This window comes from Tenebrio molitor, chromosome 2 (genome assembly GCF_963966145.1).
Source record: "Tenebrio molitor chromosome 2, icTenMoli1.1, whole genome shotgun sequence".
In the NCBI taxonomy this organism is placed as follows: Eukaryota; Metazoa; Arthropoda; class Insecta; order Coleoptera; family Tenebrionidae; genus Tenebrio; species Tenebrio molitor.
Genome location: NC_091047.1, coordinates 17,677,895 through 17,697,195, shown reverse-complemented (window position 1 = coordinate 17,697,195; position 19,301 = coordinate 17,677,895). Strand labels below are relative to the sequence as shown.

The window sequence follows — 19,301 nt, the reverse complement described above, 5'->3', positions numbered from 1 at the left end:
TTCGAATTATTTTTACACACTACACACGTTTTTAGCTTTACACTCAGGTAAAAATTTAATATATTGCTAAGATTAAAAAAATCAATCATAATTTAAATAATAACAAACATTTTGTTTAACTTTCCTTAGGTATACTATAATTTGCTGAGTTAAATAAAATACATCCAACAAATAAGAAAATACTGAATTGACTTCATTCAGGTAGTTTAAAATAATTATATTTTACTCTTTGATGATAACAAATTATTACATATTTGTCTGGATACTACGACACAATACGTTCCAAAACTTTGTATGTATTTAGTCGTAAGGTGAATCATATTTTTTTTTCACTTTTTGATACATGTGTCTACTGCACTGCAAACGTTATAGTGGGCATATCTGACGTAAATAAAGTTTCTCTAATTAAAGCCCGCTTAAGGTTTTCCCACACTGAGTTGTGACGTTACAAGCGTCATATCGCTAAGCCATCTTACCAAGAAGCAACCATCAGATAAGTTGGCTATCTTATGTACCTACTAACCCAGCAAAACGTGTAATAAACTTCATTGTTATTAATCTAACGCCATTTTGACACATATCATAAATGCAGGTTGGGGTTCCACGTCTCATCGGCAGATGCAACTTAAGTCAATGTTGATCTCAGTGATTGCGTTAAGACAGCCAAAGTGAATGGACAATGACGTCAAGAATCTGTCAAGATCGTTGTATTTATAACAGTATGTTTTAATAATATTTGCCAAGAATATGCGTCATTGACGATGACAAGTGTCGTCACGGTGTTTCCTTTAGCCAAAGGGTAAAGACGACATGGGTCAGGTAACCTGTGTACATATGTAATACACTCTTTGCCACTGAAATTGAAAATTACTTTTAAACAAGTTTTTGTCTCGAAGATATCGTATTATGTCTTTAAAATTCTACAGTTTGATTTCAAATTGTTTTCATTTTGTCAAGTTTGCTGTTAGTACTCCAAAGAAGAAGAAGTTGTAGATGTTATCTGATTCTGATGGAACCCATGTCATTGATGCGTTTGATGGGTTTTTCTTTAAGGAAAATAGTTCGCCATATCAACGACTTTGCGGTAAGACAGGAACAGGTCAGGAACTTTGCCAGAGATCTCAGAAAAACTGTAGGATATGCAAGATGCTCTGCTTAAATAAATTAAATTTAAAAAAAACCTATTAGAAGTAGAAAGCAAATTATTTCGTTCGGATTACCTACCTGGTGGCTTCCTCTTACAAGGAGGGGTCGTCAGATGTGGGACGGCTTTTTGAACAAAAAAAAAAATCAGGGTGGTTGCCCCGACTATATCACCACCCTGAAAGGAAACGCCCGAACGTTCGTAAATTTACGAGAAAAAAAAATGCTAAATTTGACGCGTTTCTCGCGGGCGCTTGCGGCCCAGGCAAGTGGCTAACTCGAACGTTCGACGCTCCGGGTTTGAATCTTTTTGCCGGAGTTTCTTTTTTTATTGCTAAAAGAAAGAAAACGCATTACTGTAACCTTCTTGATTATTTTTTTGTTTTTTAATTGAATTTTATAAATCAAATTACTCGTAAGTTATAAAAAAAATATTTTTTCTATTATTGATTCAAAAAATTGAAATTCACGCATAGTTATCGGTGCCTGAAGTGGGTCATTTTCTAACATGTATTTCTTTTTGCATTGTTAGTAAGATCGAAACCATAGAAACCATACAAAACAGTGTGTGAAATGCGATTTCACGCACACGACTATTTCTGTGTTTCACTTCACGCACTGTATTTTATTAGTTACCTAGCAACATGGTCACTGCATTGAAACTTCAGAGTTCCTTCAAACATTTGAATTTTTAATTTCAATTTTTTGAATCAATTATAGAAAAAATATTGTTTATATTTCGTGCGTGAAGATGTTTTTGTGCATTCAAAGGCTTATCTGCCTCGACCTTCGTCTCGGCGTAAAAGACCTTTTCATGCACAAAAAACACTCTCTTCACGCACTTAATATAAAAATAACTATTTAAACGTTTTTAGCCGACTGGCCTATCATTCTTTTTTCTCGTAAATTTACGAACGTTCAGGCTGGTGATATGGGCAGTCAGCGCAACCTGATTTTGTTTGTTAAAAAAGCCGTCCCACATCTGCCCAACTCTCCTGGTTAGCAGAATTCATGAGTTAACGCCTGCTCTGCTGCCCCAAAAATTTAACATTTAGAGCCAATTGTTTTCTAGATGTAGTTTAGAGATTTTTGCTGAAAATCTATTTCAATGGGCAGTATTAATGGGCAGTATTAATAAAAGGTAGCAAATGCTTTTTGCTAGCTATTTTATGAGCAATTGCTTTAAGTGATATTAATATAAATGTAGTAAATGCTAGTGAGACCTGGCTAGCAAATCCTTTTGCTCGTTTTAGAAAGCATTTGCTTGACGATATTAGGATTTGCTTCTTTTACTATTAATAAAGTTTAGCATTTGCTTGAAATAGTAAGCAATTGCTAGGATAAATGACATTCTCCTTCGTGTCGTACTAGTAGTTATAAATCGGCTGTTAAAGCACCATAAAAGTATGTTCCAAGTGCCAAGAAACCCTAAATTTTACAAAGAAAGGAAAGACAATACCATTACAAGAGAAGATGATTAAAATTGTTTCATTTCCGAAATGAAAGTGTTCAGGGGATTGCTGATTTTGTGGGCAATGACGATGAAGAAACGCGTGGTGGTGCTTTATCTTCGGTGATGAAAATAAAAATATTGTTGCGATATGTGGCTGATCCAGGTATAAAAAATAAGATTATTCATAGAGTAATAAATTGTGTTAAACTATCTACAGGGCAAGTCACATAAGGGTTATTTCTGAATTTATTTTGTACGCAACCAAAAATACTAATGAGTAATGACGCTGACCACTTGACACCGTGATTTAATTTAGTAATCAACGTAGGCATAATTTGGTTAAAAATGTCAAAATGACAGTTGATGAATTTAATTTTTGATTTCATTAATCAGAATAGGATAACGTCATTTTGACATTTTTAGCCAAATTACATAAAGTTGACTCAAGTTGCAAAAAACCAATTTGGATTTGCAACAGCAATTTTATGGCATTAGTCGTTTGAAATTACTTTAAAACTGTACTTATATGGAAAATATTCAATCCAAACTATGATTTTCTGGCCTTTTTGTGCCTTTACTTGGTTTAAAAATATTGAAAAAATGCCGTTGCAAATGACAAGTGGTTTTTTGCAACTTGAGTCGACTTTACATTGATTACTAAATTAAATCACATTATAAACGGTATCAAGTGGTCAGCGTCATTAGTAATTTTGGTTGCCTAGAAAATAAATTCAGAAATAAGCCTTATGTGACTTGCCCTGTATAGGATTTCAGATTGGGGTAGCTGAACTCATGGAAGTAAGTCAACCAATTGTATCGAATGTTGTAAAATTTGTCACGGGAAAAATTATTATAGATAAGGCACCACTTTGGATACATTTTCCTGGCGGCCTGCGGTGAACGGCAAGCAATTACTTGTCAAGTCACTAGCATATGCTTTCGTCAAGAGGATTTCTTTATTAATACCAAAACAAGCAATTGCTAGAAGCAAAAGCTTTTACTTTAAAGCAAATGCTAATGCTAAGTAGCAAATGCCTGGAAGCATTTGCTTATTTTTATTAATATCACCCAATGGAAGCTATATTACGGATTTCCTTAAACTATCAAAGTTTGAACCAAAATACTATTAAAAATCAAAATACAGTTAAATAAACGTTCTCCACCAGAAACAAACAATTATTTTTTTATGTCACCGAAGTAGCGTCAGCTATATGGATTTCCTTACGGATTTCCTTAAACTATCAAAGTTTGAACCAAAATACTATTAAAAATCAAAATACAGTTAAATAAACGTTCTCCACCAGAAACAAACAATTATTTTTTTATGTCACCGAAGTAGCGTCAGTTACCAATACTCGTAAACTGCGATCGGTGGGTACATGTTGCGCCGGAATTAATCCGGTATAAGGCAGTTTTGTGCAATAATGATGGAAATGACCAATAACAATCCAAATTGTCTAAACCACATTTTATTTTCTGATGATGCCACGTTTTGTCTAAATGAGTTTGTAAACTGTTGCCACTGGTCCAGTGAAAATCCTCATTGAATGATGGAACACCATACACAGCATCCACAAAAACTTAATGTCTGGGCTGGTATTATTGGGCACCACATAATACGTCCATACCTACTTTATAGATGGAAATTTGACAGCAGATAGATATCTAAATCTATTGCGTGATCACATTGTACCTGACATTGCATATTTATTTCCGGATGAAGATCAACAAGGAATGCGAAATTGCAATGTTTGGTTTCAGCAAGAGGCAGCTGCACTACATTATGAAGTTGATGTTCGCCTGCTTGTGAATAACCTTTCCAGATCGTTGGATAGGACGTCGGGGATCTATTGAATGGCCTGCCAGGTCGCCTGATTTGAGTCCCCTAGATTTTTTACTCTAGGGTCATTTAAAAAATAGAATTTACCAACAGAACCATAAAATTTGCAAGGCCTGGAAGCCAGAATCAGGCATGAAATTGAAGAAATACCACCTAATTGGCTGCAAAATTCGTTGCGTAATTTTTGTGATGGATTAGGTTATTGTCAAGCTGTAGGGATCTTCAGTTTGAACATTTAATTTGAGTTAAATACACTGCGTCAAAAAAGTTAAGGATATTGTTGTTTTGTGAACAAGAAATGTTTAATTCCACTCATTTTTAGCCAAACAATACAGAATGAAACCAAAAAAAGTAAATTTTTTGAAATAAAATAACATAAAATTAAATTAAATAATGTTTGTTTTAATTTATAATAACGGATACTTCGACCTCGTGCCCGTGTAGCTTATCAAATACGACGTGGCATACTTGGAATTAAGTTCTCAATCTCCCCCTGGGGGAATCTGTTGCCACAAAATACGGAGCAACTCACTCAATTCCCGAATATTCTCTGGATAAGGCAAATGGTCTACCAGAGCGTTTCCAAAAAGATTCCAAGGCATATTCAATAGGGTTGAGGTCCGGAGAGCGTAAAAGTAGTTGAAAATGCTGAATTTCATGCAAATCTAACGTTTCCAAAACCAATTGTGTTCTGCGCGGACGAGTGTTATCGTCCACATATACAAAGTTTTCACCAATAGCAGCTTGAAATTGTGGCAACATATTGTTAACAATATCGTTACCATACATGTTTCCCGTCATCGTCCTTCGGCAAACATAGAGATCATTGCGCCCTCCAACACAGACGCCTGCATATGTATATCATAACAGACCCACCCCAAAAAGGTACTCTAGTTTCCATAAATCGTTGTAAATATCGTTCATTTGATCTCCTCTAAACTCGTACACGACCACTATCGCTATGAAGATCAAATCGTGATTCATGCCTAAAGAGAACAAAGTCCCATTCCGCTACCCAATTTTGATGTTGTCTTGTCCACTCTAAACATGCTGCATGGTCAACTGGTGTTAATCGAGGTGCTATGTATGGACGAAAATGGCCTAAACCAAAAGCTTTGAATCGATTTCTTACTGTTTGAACGTGAACTGTTGGTCTACCAGCTTGTCGTAAGGCATTTCGTACTTGTAACGCTCGATAGAAAGGGTGCTTTCTCTTGTTAGAAGCATATAACGATCGTGTCGAGCTGTTGTATTTTGCACTCTTTCACTTCTAGGCCGTTGTCTACCAGAATTTGTCTCAGCAAACCGATTCCACAGTCTACTTACAACAGTCTTGCTAACACCAAAATTTTGGGCTACTTCTACATACTTGCCGGAACCGCCTTCAAGCATCCCAATAGCCCTATTAACTTCAAACACAATCAAATGCCATCTTCTTTCCATATTTGGCAAAAACAATATGGCACAACCGAACAGTACACACAAATTGGGATAAATGATTATTCCGTTAAGATCAACATTTCATCGAAAAATAATTCTGTAAAAAGTATAACGAAAAAAGAAGTTCTTTTACGCAGATTTGGTACAGAAAACTACCATGACGAAGTTGCAAGATTTTCTTTATTTTTATTCATATTTCAAAAAATTCGACAATATCCGTAAGTTTTTGGTGCAGTGTATTATTTGAGTGCATCAAGTACGAGTATTATGAGCATTTTCTCTAAAATTTCGTTATAAAAGCATAGGAAAAAATATCAAGTCAATTTTCTGAGGAGCTGGTTTTGGAAAAATTACGTGGGTTAGACAAAACAAAGTCTCCCGGCCCCGACAGAATCACAGCCAGTGTATTAAAGACTTGTGCTGATATTCTGTGCAGACCTCTTAGCATGCTATTTGGGCAATCGTTTGACTCGGGGGTTTTGCCTTCGGATTGGAGGACGGCAATTATCTGTCCCATCTTTAAAAAAGGAGATAAATTTGATCCAGGTAACTATAGGCCTGTAAGTTTGACGTCGTTAGTGGTTAAAATTATGGAGTCGATTATTTATGATACCACCATAAAATTCTTAGTGAAGCATCATGTCATACCTGATAATCAGCATGGTTTTATGCCAGGAAAGTCCATCACCTCCAATCTACTATGTTGTCTTTCTGACTGGACCAAACTGTTAGATTTAGGCAGACCTCTTGATGTTGTATATTTCGATTTTGCCAAGGCTTTCGATCGGGTGCCAAGAAAGCTTCTTTTATTTAAATTGCAACATATCGGTATCCGGGGCAGTCTTTTTTATTGGCTTGACGCCTTTCTTAGTGATCGTACTTTTAAGGTTAAAGTTGGTGGCGTGCTTAGCGCATCGGAAAAGGTAATAAGTGGGGTTCCACAGGGTTCCGTGCTCGGTCCGTTATTGTTTATAGTTTACACGGCCGATGTCAAATACAATGTAAGATCGTCATGGGTCATGTATGCTGATGATATGAAGATATATAATGATAGTTTAAATTACCAAATGCTTTCCAACGACATCTCTAACATCAGTAAATGGGCAAGCGATTGGCAGCTTCCACTTAACATTGGGAAATGCACGGTTCTTCATATCGGCGACAAAAACCCGTGTCATGGGTATTATTTGGGTGGTGTGGAACTGCTTAAGTCGAGTTCATGTTTGGATTTGGGAGTTCTGGTAACATCAAATTTGTCATGGTCGGAACATACCTCATATGTGGTCAAGAGGGCGAATAAAATTGTCTATCTTTTGAGCAAAACGTTTACTAAGACTACCTTGGCTGTAACTGCTAAGCTTATTAAGTCATATGTTAGGCCAGTTCTGGAGTTCGGTCATGGAGTATGGGCTCCTAATTTAAAACGTGACATTGACTTGTTGGAATCTGTGCAACGACGAGCGACTCGTATCCCTTTCGGTAGAAATCGCCCCGAGTACTCTGAAAGAATTTCCATAATGAACCTTCCCCTGCTTTCCGACAGACGTAAAAGAGGAGATGTTATATTGGTACATCAAGCGCTGACTGGTGACAAAAATTCCTCCATTAAGCACCTTTTCCCATTAAACGACGGGGGGAGAACTAGAGGGCATGATTTGAAGCTGGCAAAGGACAATTTTCGCACAAGTGCTAGGCAAAACTTCATCACGAATCGAGTGTTCGATGTGTGGAACTCCCTACCTGTAGAAGTAGTTACCAGCAAAACACCTCTTGGCTTTAAATCTCGCTATGACAGTTATGTGACTTCAGTAACTAAGTAAAACGTATTGGGGTTTACTATTGTTTTGGATGCGCGGGCATAACAGGCTCGGCCTCTGCCCGAACGCTTATTTTAATAATAATAATAATAATAATAATAATTTAAAGAAAAAAAGGAGGAATAAAAATCAGCAAAAAATCACTTGGTTCCCATGAAAAAAATACGTTTCCATGGAAATGCGTTGACATATAAAAACAACGAGTAGGCTAAGAAACGAAGAATAATTGAATCGCTGATTGCAGAAAGGGTACAAGTCAGTGAACTGAAATTTTTTAAGACACGCAAAAAATTGTTTTTTGGGGCTTGCGTATGATAATAATTGAAGAAACTTCAATCAAAAATCAAATACATATTGAAACACTATCTTTTTCAGCAGTATGTATTTCAAAATATTTGCTTTAATCGCTTAAGACTTAATGATTTTTCAAGTCATAATCACGAAATGCCAGAAAACATGACTATTATAACTAATGTCTTAATGTGTGGACATCCAAAAGACTTTTAATACTCTTCCAAATTGTTGAAGAGAAAGCACAGCGAATAATAGTTCTGATGTAAAACAAAACTAACTCCGAGGTATAGCAGAAGTGATTGATGTAAGGGATATTTTTTTGCTGTAATGCTGTAATGATTTCCTGTTGAATCACAGGAAACATTTTTGGTGCAAATGATTTTTACTAGTTTGTTCTATTTCAAATACTTAAGTTGTTACCAAACGAACCAGTCATGTCTTTCAGTTACTTCGGCGAATTATAATCTGCCACTCTCCCTTATATAAAAATCATCAAAGCTGTTATTAATTACATTGTTAATAGAAACTTCAAAGGTTTAGAATAACGGAAGAAAATTCATTTTAAAGTGCTATATTAATAGAATGTCAATACAATTTCACAAATTTATTGTAAACACACGATGTTGTTTCCAGTTGTAGCACTGCCACTAACGTTGATGCCATTTCGCCTAATAAAACAATTATAATATGTAAAAGTAATGTGCATATGTAAATACAGGGTCATTATAAATGATTGTACCTTCGTAGTAGGCGTTGGTGGCTTAGTTGAATGTGCCGCAAGCCTCATAACATGAGTGAGATTAGTATCGCCAATAGGTAGCGCTCCTGGCGGTATAATAGTGGAAATCTGTCTACTAGTTTGTCTAACGTTGCGAGGCTGGCGGCACATCCAAAATTTGTGTGGGTTTTCAACGCCAACTACGATGGTACAAACATTTATAATGACCCTGTAGTTATTTATGCAGCATGCACATTACTTTTACATAAAGTCCATTCATTTTGTATTGAACTTTTCAAGGTCAAATAATTTAAATTTTGGCACTGTAATTATGTTTTGTAAATAGTGACATGTATATAACCAACATAATGTGATTTAGCAATGCTCAATTCAACGTTTACGGTGTTTACCTGCATGTCACTATTTACAAAACATAATTACAAAGCCAAAAAATAAAATTATTTGACCTTGAAAAGTTCAATACAAAATGAATGGACTTTATTATAATTGTATAATTATACATAATATGTACTATGTATTGTACTATTGCGGGCAAAAAAAATGGGACATCAACGTCATGACGTCTTGACTTTTAATGTGAAATAACCCTTATCTGATTCTAACCCTACTTTGAACTGATTGACGTTGTCATTAACTATTGTAGGTTGTAGGGAATGATTGTAAGTAAGCACGTAGTGAATATTTATTTAATGCAAAGTTTCAATCAAAATCTACATTTATCAAAAGAGGGCATTATTTTGGAAAAGGAAAATAGGAGTATAAAATAAATTTTTAAACTGTCAACTGGAATAGTGTCAAAAAAAAAATTCAATAAAGCTTGAACTACATCGAATTTTTCAAAACTGACAGAAATTTGATGTCCCACTTTTTTTGCCCGCAATAGTACATATAATTGATTTCATATAAATGTTCATCAAGTGAGCTGTGCATTTGTAAAGGCACCTTTAATTTAGTTACATTACAAAAGTCACATATATGCAGGTCATGTCCAATAAATCTTTACTTGGTAAAAATACAAAGACAAAAACAAATAAGTTACTTTAATTTAATCAGTAAAAAGACGTAACATTGCTTTTGAAATCAGCAATGTTAAAATGGACAAAAACTGAAAAATTAGTCAAATCGGGTTCGCGCAGAGCAAGCAACTTTGAAAGTCAAAGTCACTAGCTTTAGCTTTAATACCAACAGAAAATCAGATTTGCATGGCTTGCTTAGATGCACATTTATATGAAATTGAGTATACATATAAGTATTTATTATACAAGACAATAATAGTACATATATCAAAACATGTGTTTTATAAAACTTAATATTAAGACACGAGTCAGATTGCAGCACGAGTGCCGCAGGCAGGAGTGTCTGTAAATGAGGAGTTTTATAAAACGAGTTTTTTTATGCTATTTTTTCTAATTTGCATATTAAATGCATGGTTTTTACAAATAAAATCAATTTTGGTAATTTAGGGAATTTTGTAACAGTTGGTGATACTTTGATTTCACAGGTAACACTTAAATTAAAATTCTAAATTTGAATCTAGACTAAACATAATTATCATTTTTCGCAAGTGAAATTGCAATTGAAGGTGAAATACAATTTTCCACCGACAATGTGTGTTACCAACTGAAATTCAAAATGAATGCGTTAACAGCTTTATTGACTCGTTCTTTAATATACGATTATTTTCGAGAGTATAATTAAATTTTATCGTCGTGTATAATATTCTATTTTTTTCTATAGCATTATTAAAACATTTTTTTAAATCCTTATTAATCGTGTCAGGTTTTAAAAATGTCGGTAGTATGAGCGTTGTTAGGGTAATAAAAAAAATTACTTTATCTACCCTTGCGGTTAAAATGCTACTTGACCTTTTGATTTGAATAGATAAAAACACACTTTAACATCCACTATACAAAAAATCAATTAAAATTGAATAATCTTTGAAGATATTTCTATAAAAACAAAATACATATAGCATTCAGACGCTGTTTTACGACGAATTGTACAGGGTTACTACAAATGATTGTAGTCCAAGTAGGCGTAAAAACTGAATGTAAAATGTATGGATGCCGCTCCATATAAAAAACGTCAAAGTGATGTGAATAAGTCAGTACACACCGTTCACACACAGAAATTAAATTGGGTGCAAAATAACTCAATATTTTTAGAATTGGTTGCAAAACAACTCCATATTTTTGGATTCAATCGTTAATTAAAAAAAAAAATAATAATAAAATTCTCATCACCGCACTTTTCACCTAAAAAATGACAGTGACGGCGACAAAATTTGACAGTTCACGTGAAAGCGGCAAAAATTTCGTAACATGAGCATGGCCTGCTTCGACTACAATCATTTATAATAACCTGTGTAATAAATAACATTCCTCGTTTTACTCAACACTTTAGTACTTAGTAGCTTAGCCGATGGTTGCTCCACTGATGCAACATATCAATACCTATACTTAAATAGTAAGTATTATTTACACTTTTTTTTTGTCAGTCAGACCAATATACCGAGTGTTATCGAAAGTATAAAAATTGTGAACTCTTTGAGGAATACAAACAGTGTTAGGTTTTGTTGTAAGTAATCACTTGGCAAGATCAGAAAAAGTGAGTCTGTATTGGTCTGTATACATACGTCAGTTATGCACACGTAATTCCGTAGGTATATATGTTGACATAAAAAAGGCAGTGATTCACTTTACGACAAAATTCGTTTTACGACAATAATCTGGAAGTTATTTTGTCATAATAGTTGGGTATCTCTATACTGTATTAAAATTCGCTAAAGATTTTTTACAATTGTTGTGTTAGTGTCATAGTGCCAATATAGCGGCAACCAGTAATACAGTAAAATTGAAATATGTTTGGAAGCATATACAAATGAATATATATTTTCTTTCTCATTCTGGAATGCCGAAAAATCTCTAACTGTAACTGTCTTTAGTTGAAAAAGAAAAGAAACATGTTCACAGATGCACACTTTCTTTTTAAAAAAAGTATTGATCATGTGAGACCATACAAATAACAGTTTTCGGAAAAAAAAGTTTGTAAAGGCACTTATACCGAGCGATCCAAAAGTCTTTCTATCAAATCAGCCATGATATAATATCATAGCTCATTTGATAGATAAGATAATTACACCATAAAATAAAAAAATGTGAAATTAAAAATATCAAAGGATACGGACAGACTAATAAAACATATTTAATTTCCATTTAAATATGCACCAAATATGCTGGCAGCCCAACGGCATTCGTTTCCACTGTCATGACCTACTTGCTACTTGATAGAAAGACTTTTGGATCACATGGTATGTATGTACAGGGTTATTCACGAGTGATAATGAGCCTTACAAACATTGGAACGCAACCATTTATACACTTTTATCGCCTTCGTGGATCATTTATATTTATTAAAAAAATAATAAAACATAGTTGGTTTTAGTATTTTTTAAGTTATTTTTAACACAAAAACATGATAGATGTCACGTAACGCCAACTGAAAATTGTCTTAATGAAAGCAATCTTGGATTCATTAAAAAATAAAAAGATCTATAATTGGTACTAGTTTGAGAATAGTATATTATGCAACAAGATTTATAAACGGCACTTCAGACACGAGTTTTATGTTAGGCACGAGCGAAGCGTAGCGGACCGAGTGTTTAATAAACAAGTGTCTAGAGAAGTTTATAAACGAGTTGAAAACTATATTTTTTCTACGACCAAATTTACAAATGGAACACACAAACGAAACAAGCAATTTTTTTTATTAAACGTTAATTTAAACATACAAACTAAATGAAGATACCAAATAGGAGTATATATATTTCTCAGGCTACAAATTGTTGGTGGTCCATATTTGAAAAATACAACGAATTATTCCACTGCAATGACGTTTTCTTTCACGCCGGATGCGAAACTGATAAATGTCAAAATACCAACTTGATCTAGAGCTAAATATGTCCAAAAAATTCAAGCCGTGTTTAAAGAAACTTCGAGCGTGTTTAATATGCCGAAAACGCCCGAATTGACATCAAGTTGTGATTACTAATGAACAATTGTTTTTAAAGTGACGTTTTATTGGTAAGTACACTATTTGTCAGTGCAAAATGTGACTCTTTAGAGAAGGAAGTAGAAAAATATGTTTTTTCACTACTAGTAATAAAGTCATAGAACACTGAGAAGTTTCGTTTTTCTACGTTGGCCCAGTGACAGGTAAATAATTTTTCATTATTAACCAGTAGTGAATAATGGAATAACCGTCACCTAGCAACGAAAGATTGTCGTTTATTTCATTGGTTAACGTAGACGATTTTCATACCAACTGTCAAGAAGTGACAACACGGACCCGTCGCATCCGACAAAATAATTTGATTAATAATTATTATCAGAAAGGGTTTTAACGTATCTAGTAGTGAAAAATAGTAGTTTATTCAACGAGTTCGTGTGTAATTTGGGCTTTTTTTGGCATGAGTGGGCCAGTTTAAAACTCGAGTGAAACGAGAGTTTTAAAGGTCCACGAGTGCCAAAAAAAGCCCAATTTACACAAGAACGAGTTGAATACAACGTTTTTTTGTTCGACGAGCCCCTCAAAGGCCCCAAATCGCTGAAAATGTTTAAAATTAGCTTGACGTTTCGTTTTGACAAGTTGTCAAATTTATCAAAATCCGTTCACACAGGAGAAAATTCTCAAATTCTGACAGTGTCGAACAAAAAAATAGTATATAAACCACGATGAAGAAATCCCTTATAGCCTTCGCGCCTTACAACCCTCGGCGCGCCTCGGGCTCTAATCTTGGCGCTCTGGCTATAATCATGAACTTCTCCACCTTGGTATATAATATACTATTATTTGGTTGCGTCGGGATGTTGTTAGGCCCATTATTACTCGTGAATACCCCTGTATGTTAATATTCAAAATTCAGATCATACACACAGGGTTGAGATTATATATGGAACCGGCTCCGTCCTGCTAAAATGGTTTACGCTAGAACCCTAAAATTTTAAATGCACTTAGGATTTATTAAAATCTACTTATAAAATTAAAAACAAAACAAAAATATCCGTAAGTTTTCAAAATACAAAGCCAACTTGATTTTTTTTAATGCGAACATGGGTTAAATGGGGCTTCATTAAAAAGCTTATTTTTTTAATAATTAAATGATATATTAGATTTAGTGATTTGTTCGACAGAATCTTAGAAAAAAATTAAAAGCAGCATTTAAAATCCGTCAAAAATTAGAGAAAACCAAACCTATGGCAGTATAGTAAATTCATTTTTGTAATGACGAAGTAGCTGGAACTTTTTTTTTAGATTGATTTTTTTAAAAATAAATAAAAATTGGACAGTTGGCAAAGATTTAAATTGTTACATTATTGTCGCTGCTATAATGAATGAATTTTCAAAACGGAGTAGTAGTAGAGCATCCATAAGCAAGCAGACGAAGCAGCACATTTTGAAGGCTTTCAACAAAATAAAAGATTTTACTCATGGAGATAATGGAAATTGGAAACGTAATGAAAAAGTACAAAATTGTAGAAGCAAATGATGTGATTCATAACCTAACTTTTTAAAAGTCCAAATTCGCGGTAAAAAGGTGTGTTCACAAGATAAAAGTTATTAAATGTAGTAACTCTGGTTCGTCATCACAAAAGTGAATTTACTATAGAGATTTCTCATTGAAACATCTAATTGAGAATATTAAAATTTTGTAAATAAGAGGAGTACCAACAAGTGTTGCCAAACCCAAATAACCACCAACACTGCATTCTACATTCTACCCAAAAATTCAACCGGCAACCTGGTATACTTAGATTTGATTGGTCTACCATCCTAGTAATATCAAAACTGCCGAAACTGACATTAGTACACTTACTGAATTTTGATTTCACCAACTTAATTCAACAGGTGGTGGTTATTTAGTTTTAGCATGGCCTGGTTAGGTACACTGGCGGCCATTAATTTGGAAACACCGGCCTAATCTAGTTTACTGAATATTTCTAATATTTGATAGTGTAAGCGTTATGTCATGAACGTACGTCACCCATGTCATCGTTGAGCGCATTCAACAGACTGTCACAGCGGAAATTGATATGTCAATAACATTGTCAAAGTGACAAACAATTTACAAGAGAAAAATCTTGGTGTTTCCAAATTAATGGCCGCCACTGTACATACATAAGTTTGATATTTGGAACTTTATCAATTAATTAGGATTAGGTAAACAGTAAGTGTGCTCTTAAAATTTGATATCGTTTCACATACCTTGCAATAAATGCTTTCAATGAAACTAAAATGACAAAACTAAAACGAAACAACGAAAATTTAATAAAATGTTTCAATTAATATTTGAACAATAGATATAATTCAATTTTTTTTTCTAAGATTATATCGAAGAAATAACCAAACCTATTATGTATATCATTTAATTTAAAAAAAAATATTTTTAAGGATACCCCATTTAACCCATGTTCCTATTTACAAAAAAAATCAAGTTGGTTTTGTATTTTGAAAACTTAAGGATACATTTTTTTAACAATTAAAAAGTAGTTTTCAATGAGTCTTAAGTCTGTTTTAATGTCAGGGTTCTAGTTTAAATAACTTTAGCAGGACGGAGTTGGTTCCATACATAATCGCAACCCTGTATATTCAATACATAGAGTGTGTCAATTTTCTTATAGTCATTAGTGGTTTCGCAAATCCTCTCAATCTACATTGATACAATCCTCACATGTAAGAAAAACCGCCGATTTAAGCTAGTTAAGGATATAATTTAAGATATGTTCCTAAAAAAAAATATCTTACCTTTATTAATAATTTTACCGTCAATCAATTTTTGAAGTAATAAATAATATTAACTGGAATATTATGTAATTCATTTATTTAATTCAGACAAATTTAAATACCTACCACCAAGAGATACATTTCTTTTTAATAAAGTGAAAATTTTTAAAATCAAATCTGAGGCTTATAGCATGTTTTTGAAAGTATTTTTAAAATCACCAAAAATCTTGCAGTTGTGTACATCTAACAATCATGCAATAAGTTGACTTACCTTTAGCTTTAACCAAGACGTCCTGTTCAGACGTCTTTTTCGACTAAGGCTGAAGTGATGAAGTGAAGCTAATATAAAGGAATCGTCACCGATATAGACGCTGCTTAGACCCCCTGTAGTTATCAATTATCCTCCTCTATGAATTGGTTGTTTAATGAAACGTCGTAAGCCCACATTTTGCGTAAATATGTTTTTAGTCATCTTATATTACTTATTCCTATACTTAGTACATCATACTGGCATAAAGTCAAGTTTACTTGTATAAATGTCATTAAAACAAATAAATAATTACTTTCAATATACATACAGAGTGATCACAAAAAAACGCCCCAGCTTATATCTTTCTTATTTGACATCCGATTTCAACGAGTAATACATCAAATTAAAGAATTCAAAAAGTACTATAAACTGGATATAAAATGTTGCCTTTAGCAACCCTCCCTTGCAAGGGTTAAGGGTCAACTTTATTTTTTTTAACGGCAACATACACATTTTTTTGTACATTTAGATTCATTATGTTTTTCTGAGTGCAAAAATATAGTACACCCTGTATATTTAAATGTCATTCTAATTTCTAATTCTAATAGAAATAAGTAGAACTTTATTCGTAACAGGCCATGAATTACTTATACAAACAATAAAATAACAACTGATTATAGAATATAGCCTAAGGGAGTCCGTTTCGGCTCAGGGACGCGAGGGTCGCGGGTTCGATTCCGACCTAGGGCGAAAAAAAAAGGCTATATTCTATCTCGTGATTCAGAAGTCACGTTAAGCCATTGGTCCCGGTCTATTGAGTTGGTCATCACGCCCCTCATAGATTTGTAAACCAGTCCTAGACTGTGTAACAACATTTTTTTTCAACTGATCTGTTCAAATTGAGCACCATTTTGTTCGAGACACTTTGCGTGGCATTCAGAAGGCTTTCAAGTGGCGTTTCTCTGCAAGTAGTAATTTCTATTATTTCCGAAATATGCTTGCAACATATGCACAATTTCATTATTGTTCATTTTATTTCACAACACTAAATTGGAGATACAAAATTAAACAAAAATTACGACAAAAAAAGTTTATTTTCAAAATAAATGTTTTGTGTTTCCATGGCTACAAGAATATGTATCTTAAGTAATTCATGGCCTGTTATGAATAAAGTTCTACTTATTCCTAATGATTTGTAATTGAATTTTATTTATTTCTTATGTTAGAATAACATTTAAATATACAGGGTGTGCTATATTTTTTAACTTAGAAAAACATAATGAATCTAACTGTACCAAAAAAATTACATGTTGCTATTTAAAAAATTTAAGTTGACCCTTGACCCTTGTAAGATAGGGTTGCTAAGGGCAACATTTTATATCCAGTTTATAGTACATTTTGAACCGGAGTCCGATTCGAGCAGTCGAAGCGAGCGGACCTGTTTTACGGCGCGCGATAAGATAAGCGGCAAGTAAAAACGAGGTAGAATGAAAAAAAGTGATAGTGAAAGCGAGAGAGACGAAGATCATAAAAGGAAAAGAGAAGAAGGACGAGAATCAGAAGAGAGGATTAACCCATTTCGGAAAAGTAAAAAAGTGGAAAGATCACCTGTTAAAAAGGCAATGGATGAGGAAATGAAAAAGATGTTGGAAAAAATTATGGAGGATGTAGGGGAGATAAAGGAAGAGAATCGGAAGATGAGCCGGGAATTGGAACAACTGAAAAGTATGATGCGTGAAAAGGAAGAAAAATGGGAAAGAGAAAAGATGGAATTAAAAGAAAAAATGACAAAATTGGAGGAGAAAATGGAAGAGCAGGAAAAAAGAGTGAGAAAAAAGAATATTGTCGTAACGGGACTGGATGAAGAGGAATGTGAGAACGAGAAGAAACTGGAAAAATGGATGAAGGCAGAATTAGAGGTTGAAGTAAGGGTGAAAGAGATGTATAAAATAAATGGAGGAAAAATGATTGTGGCAGAACTTGAGAGCTGGGGGGAAAAACGGAAAGTTATGGAAAATAAAAGGAAACTAAGAGAAAAAAAAGGAAAGAGAGTGTACATAGAAGATGATATGACAAAAAAGGAGAGAGACACACAGAAGAAATTAAGAACGCTAGCCAAAGAAGAGCGAGAAAAAGGACTGCGGGTGAAAGTGGGTTATAAAAAGATATGGATAGAGGGAAAAGGTTTTAGGAGGGATGAAGAAAACGGGAAGTTACATACAGCAAATTTTTGAATAAGAGCGTAAGAAAAAGACGACAGGGCAGAAAAGGGAAAACGAACATGGAGAGGAATAAAGGAGAAAACGAGCAAATAAGAATAGTATTCTGGAATGTAGCGGGAATAAAAAATAAAGAGAATGAGTTTTGGAAGTATTTGGGAGAATTTGACGTAGTGGGATTGGTAGAAACGTGGGTGGAAGAAAAAGGCTGGGAAAGATTGGAAAAGAGAATGCCGAGAGACTTTGAGTGGAAGTGTCAATATGCAGAGAGGGAAAGCAAGAAAGGGAGAGCGAAAGGTGGGATAATAATGGGTGTGAAAAAGGGACTGGAAGAAGAAAACGGATCTGGAGTAAAAGAAGAAAGAGGGTTTATGGAAAGAACGGTAAAAAGAAAACAGAGAAAATGGAGAATTGTAACAATATACAGCAGAAGTATGAAAGAAACGAAGAGAATAATAGAAGAGCGAGTAAAAGAGCAGTAGTTGTTTTTTTTTTTCAAGTAGGCGTTTTTTTTTCAACAATTGACAATATTGAGGCACTTGATGTTGGCAGCTACATATTATTTAGTATCAAACCTCGGCTGTAAGAAATGGGTCGTTTTACGCCTGGGCAACGCTTGGAAATAATTTTTCAATATTTCCCAGCATGCTTGTGGATAACAAAAGCTATCCGCGTGCTGATCCGGTGCGCACAGAGAAAAGAATTGCTGCTGTTGGCCAAAGTGTGCGTGAGAATCCAAGGACCTTAATTCGTTAGAGAGCTCAACAACTGAATATTAGCCGCATTTCTCTGAGGAGAATATTGCATAGACATCGGATTATTTGCTTACAAGGTGCAACTCACTCAAGAGTTGAAGCAAAATGACCATCCGCTTTGTTATCAATTCTCTGTGTGGGTTTTAAATGAATATATGACTTATTCTCATCATCACCAATTACCGGGTTTTTTTTCCAAACTTATTTCAGAATCACCCTCTATATGTTCATCCTGTTCAAGTATTTTTTTTATTTTTGTAGTCTTGTACTATTAGGTATCTACTAATAAGTACTGCTAGACCAACTGAATTATTTCAATTTATCTATCTTTACACGTTTTGTTAATCACCCTCTGGCAGTCACAAAACAAAGCTAAAATTCTTCTTTTGACATTTAAAGAAATGTAATACCTAACGCGAATTAGAAATTCATAATGACCTCGCATATTTATTGCCCCAATTAAATTTATATTAAAATATTCAAACAGATTAAATTTGTTGATGTTAATGATACAAATAAAAATTTTCGGTGGAAAAGAAGTTAGTAAAGGCATTTATATGTTGACATT

General features: G+C 34.0%; 2 protein-coding genes across 2 annotated transcripts in view; one reads left to right on the top strand and one right to left on the bottom strand.

The window, feature by feature from the left end:
• Positions 1–15,865, bottom strand: part of ITP (ion transport peptide) — a 44,144-nt gene extending 28,279 nt beyond the window's left edge. The window contains exon 1 of the mRNA XM_069036814.1: positions 15,781–15,865. The gene's annotated coding sequence lies outside the window, so the exon portion shown is untranslated. The remainder of the gene's footprint in view (positions 1–15,780) is intronic.
• A 1,381-nt stretch (positions 15,866–17,246) lies between these two features.
• Positions 17,247–17,993, top strand: LOC138122623 (golgin subfamily A member 6-like protein 22). The gene has a single exon (XM_069036873.1). The coding sequence runs from the start codon at positions 17,247–17,249 to the stop codon at positions 17,991–17,993; it is 747 nt and encodes a 248-aa protein (XP_068892974.1).
• Positions 17,994–19,301: the final 1,308 nt, after the last annotated feature.